The sequence below is a fragment of the Serinus canaria genome, chromosome 4 (assembly GCF_022539315.1).
Source record: "Serinus canaria isolate serCan28SL12 chromosome 4, serCan2020, whole genome shotgun sequence".
In the NCBI taxonomy this organism is placed as follows: Eukaryota; Metazoa; Chordata; class Aves; order Passeriformes; family Fringillidae; genus Serinus; species Serinus canaria.
In genome coordinates, this window is record NC_066317.1 from 65,147,277 (window position 1) to 65,161,958 (window position 14,682).

The following is a 14,682-nucleotide window of genomic DNA, read 5'->3' on the forward strand; positions in this document are numbered from 1 at the left end:
GGTTTTAGTGTAAACACATGTTTTTACTGTCTCCACACAGCTGCATCTTTATCAATCCCAGATGTCCAGCAGGTTTGTGCCTTCAGAGCCCAACAGTGCTTCCCACATGTGCTTTTAATTCCTGTGATTCTAGGGAAAGGACTTATCAGAGAACAGATCTTTACCTTTAAGAACAATCTTTCACACTGGGATAAACTTTCTCATGCTTAAATGTATGAACAGACAAACAACATGCTTTCCAAATGGCTGGAAACAGCCCTCCATGCCCCTGCTCCTCATTAATGAAGGCTATTCAATCTTCCCTCCACTCAGCTCATCTTCTCTTTCTTGAGTTGGCTATTCTGTAATCATTTCCATGACAACTTATGATGATGTCATAGGCAAAGCACAATGATTTAAGAATAAGAGCTCTTTTCTGGTAAACTTAGGAAGGATTTGAGCATAATTATCCTCAGCTATAATAGGGGAAACAGAAGATTAGAGAGCAAGACTCAGAATAGCTAGATAGTAAGAAGAGCAATTTACCCCATCACAATGCAGGGTAATCCCCCACGGCTCATCTTCTGAGGATTGAATCTTTAAAGCTATGTAAGCATCTAAAGATACAGACAGAATCCTAGTGGATGTTTTTAAGGTTTGGGGTTATTTTTTAGTAATTCATTTCTACCTGCCTGGACCTTCAAATGGCCAAACCTTTTTTAGAATCTGGCCCTAAAGCCTTGTCTGGCTAGTCACGCCAATCATAAGATTTCTTGTTTTTCAAGTTTCCCTTGGGAAATTTCTCGATTAAATTTAAAATTGACTGGTTTCACCCATTCTGACATACTAATCTGGGCTATCCTAGATATTTCCCTCCCTTAGCCATGGTACTTGAAAGGACTTTCTTTGTTAGTTCTCTGTCTGTTGTTTAATTGCTTCTCTTGTGGAAGACTGAACTGGGCATGACTTTCACCATGCAGGTGCCTGTGGAGATGATTGTTTCCCAAGCACCTTTCCTCATTTCAGCTCCTCAGTCATCTTCTTGCTACTCTGTCTTGCCCAGGTTTCAGGTTCATTCTAGAGTTCCAGCAGTGTTTTTTCTAATGTTATTAGCACTTCCCCATTTCCATGTCCAGACATCAGTATCTGCAAGGAGGTGTCAGAGCATGGACCAGGCTCTGCCCCCTCACCACCCCACACTGTCATGACAGAGCCTGTCCCTTTCTCAAAGGCCCCTCTCTGCTCTCCCTGCCAGAGCTGCACTTACGGATCACTTCGACTTTGTACGTCGCGTTGATTTCTCCAACTTTGTTAAACACCCGGCAGGTGTACTTCCCGCTGTCCTCTGGCTTCAGGTTCTTCAGGTTCAACGTCCACTTCTTCTTCTTGTTCTCCCCAATCTCCTGGGGAGTGAGGGGCTTGCTGTCCTTCAGCCAGGTGATGTCAGGCCTGGGGTTGCCACTGGCCACGCACTTGAGGCGGATGGAGCTGCCGACGGGGCGGGCGATCACCCTCCGTCTCATCTTGGCAGGCTGAGTGAACCTGGGCCGGGCTGCAAAAGGCATCAGAATGGACTGAGGTCAGCACAGCACATGAGCAGAGAAGGAAACTTTTGTTATGTCTTATGGCCAGATTTGCTGGAGAGGCAGCCCCATACGTACCAGTGTAAGCTCTCCCTCATATCAGCTCAAGGAGGGAGGAGAACTTAGGAGGGATTCACCACCCAGTTAATGCATTTCAATGTCTACAGGACTGCTCTGGCCACTGCATTAACCTTCTGCATAGCACAGTCCCAGAATTTCTGTGTCTGCAAGGCAATTGCACCAGACCATCTCACAAAATAATACCAAAATCACGCTATTGCAGCTGAAGGCAAAATGTGGCCCAATAATCACACAGTAATTGTTACCATATTCCACAAACTCCTTGGCCAAGACCAAAGGAAAAACTCAGATTCCTGTCACGCTGACCATTTTCTCAATTTTTTGCTTGTCATACGAAGCTTCATTTCCTGAAGATGTTTTGCCTCTTAGCTCTCAGTGGCTTTATAGGGACCTAAGAAGAGTCAGCATCTTTTACATGCATAGGAAAGTCTTAGAAGTGTGACAGATTTTTGTACATTGGTCTGAACTTAAATGTAGGCAATTCATTCAGCTCCAATTTACAAAACATTCATGTTGAAGGGTTCAGAGAAGTGAACAAAGAAATGGAAAGACCCAATAAAACTGTAAGAGCTTGTTATTAGAGGATACCCCATGCCAAAACAAGAGAATCTGAAGCAATAGCTGCTGGTGGATAGAAGTGTGGGTCATCTTGTCTTAGCAAAGAAATCACCAGTATTTCTAAGAGTGCAGAGACAAGAAAATTAGAGAAATGCAAGGCCCTTATCTGGCAGAATCTGAAATTCATTGAAGAATTTAAAAGAAATAATAAATTTCTCACAGTTACTTTAACTGTGCCAGTCCAGGGGCACTTCTGACTAAGCCCACCATAGAACTGTTAAAGTCAGAAAAAACCTCTAAGATTATTGAGTTCAACCATTAATCTAACACTGCTAGCTCCACCACTAAACCATGTCCCTCAGCAGCATGTCTACATGCTTTTTAAGCACTTCTAGGGATTCCCTGGCCAGCTACAGGATGGCCTAGTGGAACTTCCTACTTGACAGCCAGCCCTGCTGCCCGGGGCCGAGGGCCAGAAGCTCTGGGATGTGCATTACAGTGGAGCTTTCCTGAATGGAAGAGGCTGGTCTGCAGCTTCCTATCTCCAAGCACTGGGAATGGCCGCCATTGTCCTCTGAGGTTTGTGAGCATACCCCTTAGCCCTCACCCCCCTGCAGCCTTGGCCAACATCCCTCCCTCTGGAAGAGGACACCCTTTGGCATACCCCTCTCCGCACAGTGCTTTTCCATGGGGGGAACCATCTGTCTCCACAGCCTTCCCTTGCCCCCCTTGGCTGTCATTTTGGGTCCCAGCCATTTCATGTTATTTCAAACTCCTGCTCAGAAATGCTTTGCTCTCCATGCAGAGGCTTTCATGTGTAATCCAATGAACCGGAGTAACTCCGGCACTGGAAGTCTTTGCCGTGACAGCTGAGCAGCAAGTGTGACATACTAACCCCCTCCACAGCTCCTGGGGCCTGAATTGCTGGGGTCTTTGGGGTTTGCTGCAGGAGGCCCCTGCACAGCAGACACAATCCCCCTCCCTGAAAATGAGCCCTGTCAGAGCTGCACACAGTGGGCAACAACATCCCAAATTTTAGTCTGAGCCGAGGGAGAGGTGCTGATAAGGACTGTCATTGTGGAAATTGAGAAAATGTCTGCAAGGCTCATGGAGAGGTCAGGAATCAGCCATGCAATGGGTCTGAACAGTTACTCTGTAATATGGCAGGAATTTACTCTGAGACCAGGAACTCCAGGTCTAAGTAGAGGGGAGATCCTCATGGGCAGGATTCCTGAGCTGGGACTAACATACCAAAGAGCAAGTTGGAGCCAGGACAGTCACACTCCCCCAGCAGATTGAAAAGTCAAGTTAGTGACTCTGAACTCTCAGAAGGACTTACTGGCACCCCTGCTCAGCAAGAGAATTTTAAGACAGAAACTCTTTCCACCCAAAAAAAAAAAGGTCTTTAACATTTCTGGTTTTCCTCCCACTGTGACTCCCATGAGTCTGTCTGGAGTTCTGCATTCACTTCCCAGCACATGGTTGCCCAAATACATACTAAATGACAGGTAAAGCTATACTTTTTTGGATCTTTCAGTCTTTCTTTCTTTCTCTTTCTGTTTAAAAAAGGTTAAGTGATTATGTGGTCTCAAAAGCTACTCCAGGCTGTGTGCAATATGCTGAAACCAGATCCCATTTACACAGTCCTGAATGTTTCCTTGACAAAAGCCTGAATTGGACAAGTTTAGAAAAGCCAGTTACAAAAAAAGGAGAGAGAGAGAGAGAGAGAGAGAGAGAGAGAAAGAGAGAGAGAGAAAGAGAGAGAGAGAGAGAGAGAGAGATACACATTAGAGAGAAAAAGAGATCCAGCAAGCACAAAGGAGAAAGAGGATAAGCAGCACTGTGAGAGACAGGAAGAAAAGGTCTCTTTTGAGTTGATGCTAAATGTCTGTCCCCAAATCTGTTCCATTTACAGAAGTTTTGCTTGTTGGAGTGCCAGCAAAGGCAATTACAAAGTGCCTCTGTGTTATTCACATGCTTGTTCTCCTCCACATCACTTGGCATTTGCTTCATAAACATGAAGCACACATTTGTACAGTGTAAATTATGTCCCACTCAAGAGCAAGGGAAAACACAAGTGGATGGGGACAAAGAGACAGTGTTGTGACCGGGTTCCTGGCTGAAATGCTGTTTACCATGAAGATTTATTCAAAGCTAATGAAAATTAAATGCAATGAAAGCCTGTCAGCACAAAGACCTGTGAAGGAATTCAGTGGTGTCCTCTCCCTGTGGGACACCTTGAGAGGAATGGATTAGTCCCTGAGACTCCTGTTAGACATTGCTTACACAAAGGGAAGTGATTATCTGAAAAATGTTGTCTGCTGTGGTGCACCACCCTTGCCCCACATAGTCACTATCACTTCCAGCTTTCATGACAATCACAAAATGTGTCACAATAGGACTATGTATTGAAATACTTTCAGGTCTTCTGGTTAAGAGCTCAGTCAGTTGTGGGAAGACATGGATGGAGGTCTCTATCTTTCCCCACATCAGCTCTCTGCCCTCCCCAGAGATACTACTCTGTGATGGTAGATGGAAAGTAAAGTGGAGCCTTTTTTTTTTCCACCATGCTTCTCCTCTCACACTTCTCCAAGGGCCCAGGACTTGACAACACCAAATGCTTCTTCACCCATCATCCTCCAGGGACCTGCAGACACACCCTGACCCTCCCTGCACACCAGCAATTTACTGGTGAACAGTGCTGGATGGAAAGGGCTTAGGTGGGTACGTGGCTGGCCCCGGGCATTTCTCTGCTTGGGGAGAGGAGAGGTGTCAGGAGGGATGAGAAGAAGAAAAAGCAGAGGTTCAGGAACACTCTGCAGCACAACAGACTGGGCCAGGGCAGCACAGAGTAAGACACAATCTGATACAAGACTGGCAATGCCTAATAATTTTAGCAGGGCCTTTATCTTTTCTTCATATTATTGTTGTATTGTATTGATCCATCATCCAGCAGCTCTACCAGGAGCAGAATGGCAATGAAAAGTGGAGAGATGGCAGCTTTGTACTAGCTGCTGAACCCCTCCTGAAGTACTCCTGACCTGTAGTTTATCTAAGACACCCCTCCTCCAGCCCTGAAATTTTGTTAACCCCCTCCAGAATGAGTGGAGGTCACCTTTCTTTCCCCAAGCAAGCTCAGCCTGAGATAAATATGTAATAATATAAATATGTAATTCAAGTGTAGCCTGGACTACACCACAGCACACCACATCTCTGTTTGCCAGCTGCTGAAGAAAACTGGCCTCAGCTTAAGTGGTGGGGACTCACACAGCAAAGTTTGTCAGGCTCCACCCCTACCACCACTGTGAGGTTCTCCCTGGCCACAAATGTGGTACAAAGCCACCTCTGTATTATAAAATTAAAAAGAGGGATGCACTGCACGAGCAGTATGAAATGCTGTGCTTCATCCACTGAGCTCATAAACTCACATCACTCTCCTGTCAGGAATGGCCAAAAGCTGTTTGGCATCAGCCTGACAACTTATTGTCCTTCAAGGAGTGCTTGGACCAAACTGGGCCTGCAAGTTTTGCAGTGATTCAGAGCCTGTTCTGATGAGATTTTAGCAGTTCCCCAAAGCTCTGCAACAGCTACAAAATCTATGCCTGAACAGTCCATGGCTTGGAGAATCTCAGGCAGGTGTCTGAAAGAGAGGGTGATCTTAAAAAATACTCATCTTGGCTTAGTGCTAATTCTCCTGAAGTGAAGTCAGACCTCCCATTTGCCCTCAGTGGGAGCAATGTTATGTTGGCACTGAAGACTTTTGGAAATACTGCTGTAAAAGTCAATATGCATTTTATAGGGAGTCTATGAAAGCTGTAATAGCTGCACATGCAAAAGAAAAGTCTCTGCCCAGAAAAACAAATACAAGGGAGAACCATGCTGGGGTAAATGGCAGGGAGCCCTAGGGCCAACCACAGGCTGCATTTTGCAGGACCCTTGGATGGGATCCATTCACACCAACACATTCAGCTGACACTCTGTTTATTATTTGACCATATGTAGGGAGAACTCACTCCAGTTGCTCTGCCTTTCCTCTCCTTCAGCAACTGAGAAATGTGCCAGGTGAACAGCACTGAACCAAGGGCTGAGAAAAACCAAAAAACACACACTGCTCCTTACCCCACTGCTTCCCAGAATGGTCTTCATATTCTCCATTGGAGCCTTCAGGCACCTGGCTGTCTTTTCCTGAGCTGGCATCATCTGTGCAGGAAAGGAAAGGGAAGATGTTAAGAAGGTCTCCTGCAGTACAGCAGGATAACAACAGGAGTTTGCATCTCCTGCTGATGACACCATGCAGCTGAAGCAATCTCAACATACAGTAGGCATCCACATTCTAGCACCTACAGCCTGGCCAGTTTAATGAACAATTCAGTTTTCTGCTTTATGGGCTTTTCAGCAGGCCACCAAATCAATAGGAGTTCAATCAGTGTTGCCACTGATAGCTGACAAAAGCCCCTCTGTTTATGTTTACAGGTTGCTGCTCCCTAGGAGGAGCTGATCTGTGGTACCATCTATGCAAATAATGGCATAAATCAAAATTAAAGATAATTAAACCTAGGAGGTGGGGGAAGACTTATGTGATCAGTCATAGAGAGCATAAGCAGTATGGTTGTGGCCACTAATTCACCCTTCAGCTTCCATACAAAATCAGAAAAGCAAACAGGTCTGGGGTCAAATGTGCTCTCAAGGGATACTGAATGCAAATTTATGGCTGGCAAAAACAATATTGATTTGAAAAGCTGCTTGTGAGTATTTCTTTTTAATTAAGACCACCCATCCACCTGTATCAAAACACCACTTTGTCCCTCATCACTCTTGTTGTCTGTATCACTACCACACAGCAGCACCAAAATCTCAGCTCTGCCCTGGAGGAATAGAAAACCCTACAAGGTGAAACTCCCATCTCTCCAGCAGCCCCCACCTCAGATTGTCACTGTGATATGGCCACCTGTGAGGTCTCCAGGAGGGCCAAGGGGGCAGGAGAGTGCCCTGAGCCTCCTTCTACAACCTGGGTGATGCTGGCGGCCTCACACATCTGCAGCACCCAGATGTGAAAGTTTTTCCTCCTCCAGCTTGACTTCTACTATACTGATTTTCAGAATAAAAGGTCAGGTGAAGGCTGGGAAAAAGTTTGCCTCAGTGAGGAATACAATGGTGTAAAAACCCCACACAAATAAAGAGAAGTGGAAATATCTAATTTAAGGAAGGAATCCCTCCAAATGCCCAAATCCTGACAGTCATAAGAAAAGGGTCTTGTGAGCAAAAGACAGGACAATTATTTCTGTAATCTCTGCAATGGAGAGGAAAAACTGATCTCAACTCATATATAAGCATGCTCCCCCCAAAAGGTACAAATAGTAAAACTTCTCTTTGTAGCTGTTTTACAAGTTGGATTGTGCTTAAAACAGTATTCAGTGTGTAAACTTGTGTGCAGTCTTTGAGAGAGGAGAGTGTGTCTTTCAGTCAATCCTCACCCCAGGTTCTTCTATTTTGGAAAATCACCCTATCTCTTCAGCAACAGGGCATTATATGCCAACAGAAGCTCTGCTCTCATTAGCCCTGTCCCTTGAGCTGAGAGGCTGCAATGCTACAGGAGTTTGTCCCCCCTTGACCCTGAGAGATTTTTGCCTTCTCCTTTTGGCTACTTCAGCACAGTTTCTCCTGGAAATGTACATGTACAGCTATGTACAGCTGTCACTTCAAGGGCAAGGGAAACTTTTGTGGGCAGCAGTGCTGTGCTCAAACCTCAGCAGCTCCTCCAGCTGACTGCCCCATCCCACCTGCTGCCATGATTGGACATCCTTAGCCTTTCCTGGGTGCCCCAGCCACCTCCCAGCCCAAACCATGGCAGCAGGGTGAAAGAAGGCCCACTCAGGAAACACCAAGTCTCACACAGAGCCTGAGTGCCAGTGCCTTGCCTGCAGCCCGTGTTACAGAGGAGTGCCAGTGCCTCCTGAGCTGCACTTTGCAAGTTTGTTTTTACAGCCTTGGCAAACCAAACCCAGGGAATACAAAAATACACATTATAGATGATGGCTTGAAATACACATTATACATGATGGTTTGCATATGACGTTGTCTCCTTTTAGTCAAAATACCAAATTGACTATCTCCTGGCACTTTACAGTTTTACCCATAAATATCCATAGTGTCAAAAATGAGCTCTTGGATGCTGTCTGACAAGAGAACACAGTAAACCCCTCAGCACATTTAGAAAAATGTGTTGCAATGGAGAGGAAAAACTGTGGTCAGAGATGGGGGATTCCTGTCCACTGATAACTGCTGAATATCATAAAAGTGGTTATGAGATTTAAGTGGCAATGTTCTGCCAATTATACCTTAATCCTGCTGAGTTTGATGTACAAAGAGCAGGGTATCTCCCTTGCCCACTGCCTCATGTTACAGAGTCATCCCCTGTGCCCTCCTCCTGCTGACACACAGCCACTGACTGTGGACTCCACACCTCTTGACTTGCTGCCAAGCTTTTGATGTGAGGAAAATTGCTCTGAATCCGTTTGATCCTTTGAAGATGCATCCTCAGTTGTTATCCCGACAAATCGCAAGCCTGTGGAGTCACCTACCAAACCCAGAAAAAAACATTTTTGGGGGAAGAGCTCAGGCTAACTTTTGCCACCATGCTGAGCTGATGGAATAGATGGTTTGGTGGAGGAGCAAGACTGAAATAAACAGCTGCATGCATTTAGGCACATTGGTTTAGCTACACTGGAACTTGCTTCTCATGTGTTTGGAACGTGGTAACATTAACAACAATAGCAGAAGTTTTGAGGTGGAGAAATGCCATAAACATGGAAACTCTTGCAGATCAAAAGTGCTCCTTCCCATCCCCAGAGCTGCTCATGGGGTGAGGGATGTTACATCAGACCCTTCCAGCTGCAATGTGCAGTGAACTAGGCTCCTAACTTACTTGTACCTGAACAAACTCACACTCAACAGCTGTACCAAAGAGAGCTGATTCACGACAGCCAGAAACTGGATGGAGCTTATTTGGGGAAGATTCTCTGAAGCCCCTGAGTCTCCAGTTGAACTTAAAAAGTATGAGTGAGGCAGTAAAGTAGCCAGAGATATAATGATAAAGTGCTAATCTGTGATGTGTAGGACACAGGGTCAGGTATCTCTTCTGCTGCATTCAGAGAGGGATTTGAATCTCCCCTCTCGCACCTTGGGTGAGTGTCTTAAGCTCTGACCTGTGGCTGCAAAGAACAAAAAAGAGCTGCTTTCTTACTTGGGGAGAGAGATAACTCAGGAATGCCCTGAGGATGGAAGGCCCCTATCTAATTCAGACATCATCAATATTTGACTTCCACCTGCCGCAACCAAAGTCAGTTCTGTGGCTGCATGGAGTTTGTTTCTCCCTCCTTTAAAGAACTCTCTTATATTTTCAATTTTAATATCAAGTGGTTTCCAAGGGTAGAGAAACACTTCCGTGGTGTTTTACAGGGGTCTGTGATGCTGAAAGCAAAGCTAAATTTCCTGAAAGTTCACAAGCATCTGGTTCAGCCCAAACCTACATTCTGAAGCCTGGTTCACAGTGTCAGATCTGAAGACCTGCTGTTTGCATTTCACTCCAACTGTCACAAACACAACTGGCCTGGCAGTATTCTTCTTAGAGAGAGGGCCTGGAGAAAGAAGCCACATCCAGACATACAGGAGCAGCATACAAAATGGTGAGTTAGTAGCAGAGATCATGAGCCTTAGCTATATTCAAGAAATGACCTAATAAGCCGATTGCTTATTCATGCTCTTGTCAGCTCCCCACAGAGGTGGGCAGCTCGGGGTGATAAGCACATACAGAAAAATCAGCCTGCAGTCAAAGGGCAGCAGGGACCAGCTATGCAGCCCTGCCAAATTTGCTGCCAGCAGATTACCATGAGAGGCAGTGCTAAGAAGGATGAACTGCTGAAGTATCCTACAAGCTCCCTTTGCTGTGACCTATATTGGAAGGTCATCCTGCACTGGACTTCTTGGACAGTATCACACGCTAAGGATAGCAGCCAGTTGGAATATGAAGTGGAAAACCTGCCTTGAAAAGCAATCACTGACTAATTTTATGTCACGAGTATCTGATGCTAAGAAAACATACACGTGATTTAGGTGTCCTTAATGTACAATTTGGCTCTATGGTGTTACAGAGCATGCTGGCTGGTCGAGAAACCTGAAGGGCAAGGCTCCAATATCGGGTCAGGTGACAGACTTGGAGACATGGGACAAACTCGTGTAGGCCCTTCCCCTCCAAATATTGCACATGGCCATGCAAAGCAGGGCCAGGATGGACAGAGGCATCAGCCCACTCTTCAGGAATGTCACCCCAGTGGCATCACCCTCAGCTGTTCTCCAGCCATTGCCTCTCCCTTGCCTCAGGATCTCATTCCAAGCTGGCTTTTAGCTCCGAGATGCCACAGGACTGAGATGCTGGTGGTGCTGGGGAAGAGTGTGGTGCCCCAAAGCAGGCTGGATTTCTGCAGAAAAGGGATTTCTGTATGTAACTCCATTATCTGACAAAGCCCACTGAGGAGCCCATGGGTCAAAGACTGCCACATCAGTGGGATATGGTTACTGTTTATTACCATGGCAGAATTGTTCCATTCCCTCTTAAAAGTTAAAGCACATGGAAAATTCTGCATAACAATCCAGCTCTGAGAGCAACTGATGAGAAATATTTAGATTGTTACTGAGTCAGGATCAAATTTTATTTACCCACAGGCTCTCCATGAAGGCTTAAGGTTTTAGCCAAAAGGGTATGACTGGTTTTCAGGCCAATACCATGTGCTGAGCATCCAACCACAACTCAAAACAACAGCCCAATTTTTGAAGCAGAAATCTAGCCATCATATTTTGCTATGATTCACAAAGTTGCTTTAATTTGTTATAATGCAAGGCCCGTCCCTGCTCTGACTTGATGGGACCAGCTTTGGAGTCTTTGATGTCAGAGGCCTTGAAAGCCCCATTTCACAGATGAGCCAGCTTTGCATAAATAAACAAAGTGACCTCTGAACTGGAGCCTGAGACCTGAGCACACTTCAAAGCCCTGGGGGAGGTACTGGGGGGGCAGTGGGGAATGAAGCGATCAGCATCCATCATTAGGGCAGCCCCCACTCTCCACACTGCTGCTGAACAAGGGGTGTAAATAAAAGGAGGGAGGCAAGTGGGGAGGGAGTGAAATGAGGGGGAAAGTGATGTAATCCAGTCAGGCTTGAACAATTATAATGAGTCCTTCTCCTTCTCCCATGGATGAATGAAAGAAATCTCTCTGAACTCCAGCTGCAAGAGCTGACTCTTGCATTTACCCAGACACATCATATTTGCACATCATACTTGCTCCCCAATGGCCTTCACTGCTGCAGAATTCTAGGGAGTGATCAAACTCAGGTTGTTTGTGGGAGGTGGGCCTTGGGCCTTTCAAGGCGTTATATCAGAATTTGTTCTGTTGAGCCAAACCAGGAAAACTTTGGCCATAAACTTCAAACAGGGAAAGACTGGACTTATTTTTCAGCAGCCTTGAAGGTGCAGTAGATGGTGGATAAACACACCCAAAAGCAAGTGCAATCTTAAAAAGTAGGTCTCTGCAGTTTATCTCAGATGCTTCTCATTTTCCTGTAATACTTGCTGGAATTTAAAGGGAAACACAAGGCAGAAATCCCTCTGTCCTTTTTTTAGGGGGTCTTCTGCTATCCCAACTGATTCATCTGATGCCCAGATGAATGGTCCATGAGGTACCTGTGTAGGAAGGCAGCAACAACTTTGTCTCTGGGATATTACAGGGATTTAGGTGCTTGCTTTCCTCAGACCTCCTTAATGTGGGGACTTTAATTAACACTCCAAGTTTCATTAGCATTTCAGCTGGTATTAACCCTCAACAGCCAGGGAAAAACAGGCCAACCCACTGGCTAGCACAAACACCATCTGAGAGCTACAACTGCCAGCTGACAGGGTTTTATTGCTCATCTTCTGATATTTGGGATGTTTCTGGAGGACCTTGAACATGATCTTGACCTTGAAGTCACTACTTTACAACACAGGGCATTTTTTGTTACTGAATAACAACCTTTAACACCTGTGATTCTGAATAACTCTTTGCAAATACACTCAAATCTTGGGTAAAGAGGAGCAAAACACTAATTTTCGAGTTCTTGTGATTTTTCAGCTTGCTTTGTGTTTTTTGTGAGGCCTGAACTATGGCTGCAGGACCCTTGGGACAGGTGAATCCCAAGGGTGACTTGAAATCATCAAGATGTAAAGTCTTCACTTTGACTAATTCTGAATTTTTTTACCATCATTGAGATCTAATTTAGCAAGTGTCCACTCTGAATCCTCTTTCCTGCCAGAGGCAGACAGGACCAAACTCCAGTGAACTCATCCCATTGACACACACCTGGCATAAATACTGTTTTGAATGTTTTTTGTAGAGCCTCCATGAACCCTCCATCTCATGCTCACCATTTCCTAACCTACCTGTATTAACAGTGTAACCTACTGTATTAACAGTGCTGATGTTATAAAAAGACAGGAGTTCTGTTTAGAGTTTATTTGGAAGGGTTCAGTGAAAGTAAAGTAAAACTTTTATCCAAATTTTATTTGGATAAAAAAGAACTCACAGAAGAAGCCCCTCTCCTTGGGTCCAGTCAGGGAAAACCCCTCAAGATTGAAAAATAGAAACCCACTCAGAGGAGTGCACAGTCAAGGAACACTCTGCTTTTCTCAAATAAAAAAAACCTAACTAAAAATCAAAACCAATCACCACCCCCCAAAAAAAAAAAAAAAAAACAAAACCCCAAACAACCAAACACCAAACTAAAACTGAAGAACCCACAATAAAACCAACATGAAGTAGAAGGTTACTGGCAGAGAATTTCCCTCTGTGACAGGCACTGGGGACTTTACTACCTATTGACTTTAACTGCAGTTAGGCCAAAAATAACCAGAGGTATTAAAACTGGAATTTCCTGACAATAAAAATAAAAAAGTAAGTGTTGGTGGCTTTTTTTTTGGTATTTTCAGCTCTGGCCATTTTCATGAGAATTTCCATGCAAAAATTTTCACGGATTTTACTTCAGGCCCAGGGAATCTGTTATAAGCAGGATGCTTTGCAAAAGGAACATTTGCAGGCCACCTGCCTCCTGAAACACTGGAGAGACTCCACAGAACACAGACAAAAGCCCTGGCTGGGAAATGAAGAAATGAGGCTTGTGTCCAAAGCTGCATCAATAACTCACATTTCTGAGCTGTGACGATGTGCAGGCCCATTGTATTACCTGTCAGTGACAAAGCTCTGAATTGGTGGTTATTGCTGCATCCCACATCTCAACAACAGGTGAACATAATCAGAGATGACAGCTTTGAGACCAAGGAAGACTTAACTCTCTTTCACAGAATGAGAAAAAGGGGGACTATGGGGTAGCACAGACTTATGAAAACTGGTCTATTTTAAAGGCTGGTACCAATCGAGCTCCAACAGCACAGACAAACCAATCCTAATTCTACTGAGAGTTTCAGCAGCCCAGAGAGAATATTTCACTGCTGCCCATAAGCTGCTACCAGCACCTGGACTAAATCTTTTACTACCAATTCCTCCTTAATACTGCAATCTCTGCTGGGAGACCAACATGGACATATCCCTGTTCTGTACTCCTGCATAAAGAATGCTGTGGTTTATTGCTTGGGCTTGATTAAAAAACTTTGGTATGGAAAGGGATCACGTATTTCCTTAGAGAGATAAATGTGGAGAGGTGGAACTTCAGAAAAGTGGGGTATTTTAAGGGTATAAAGGGATTAATACATAAAAAAACTGAGATAAAAAATGAAAGCCTTTATATTGAACATATGTGAAAGCTTCCCAAGAGGGGCATCTGCTTGACTATGGAACAGTCACTCAGTAAAAGTGAAAGAAGCTCTATTTCACAGAATCATAGGATGATTGAGTCCAACTACAAAGCCAACATTGCCAAGTTCCTCTAAACCATGTCCCTAAGGGCCACATCCACATGTCTTTTAAATATCTCCAGGGATGGTGATTCAACCACTTCCCTGGGCAGCCTGTTCCAATGCCTGACAAACCTTTCCATGAAGAAGTTTTTCCTAATACCCAGTCTAAACCTCCCCTGGTGCAACTTGAGGCCATTTCCTCTCATCCTGACCTTGTTACCTGGGAGAAGAGCCCGATCTGGCTACATCCTCCTGTTAGGGAGTTGTAGAGACTGAGAAGGTCCCCCTTGAGCCTCCTTTTCTCCAGGCTGTACCTCCCCAGCTCCCTCAGCTGTTCCTCATGGGATGTGTACTCCAGACTCTTCCCCAACCCCGTTGCCCTTCTCTGGACATGCTCCAGTCCCTCAATGTCCTTTCTGCAGTGATGGGACCAAAAATGAACACAGAGATGTTCACTGAGATGTGGCCCCACCAGTGCCTAGCACAGGGAAAAAATCACTGCTCTGGTCCTGCTGGCCACACCATTGCTGACCCAGGCCAG

General features: G+C 45.1%; 1 protein-coding gene across 5 annotated transcripts in view; it reads right to left on the reverse strand.

Annotated features, from left to right (window-relative positions):
- FGFRL1 (fibroblast growth factor receptor like 1) overlaps nt 1-14,682 on the reverse strand; it is a 167,483-nt gene that overhangs the window by 9,501 nt on the left and 143,300 nt on the right. For all 5 annotated transcript variants that reach the window (XM_018923885.3, XM_018923881.3, XM_030239367.2 and 2 more), the window contains exons 4-5: nt 6,321-6,401; nt 1,247-1,531 (exon numbers count right to left, since the gene is read on the reverse strand). In XM_018923885.3, the coding sequence (XP_018779430.1) occupies nt 1,247-1,531; nt 6,321-6,401 (366 nt within the window). The remainder of the gene's footprint in view (nt 1-1,246; nt 1,532-6,320; nt 6,402-14,682) is intronic.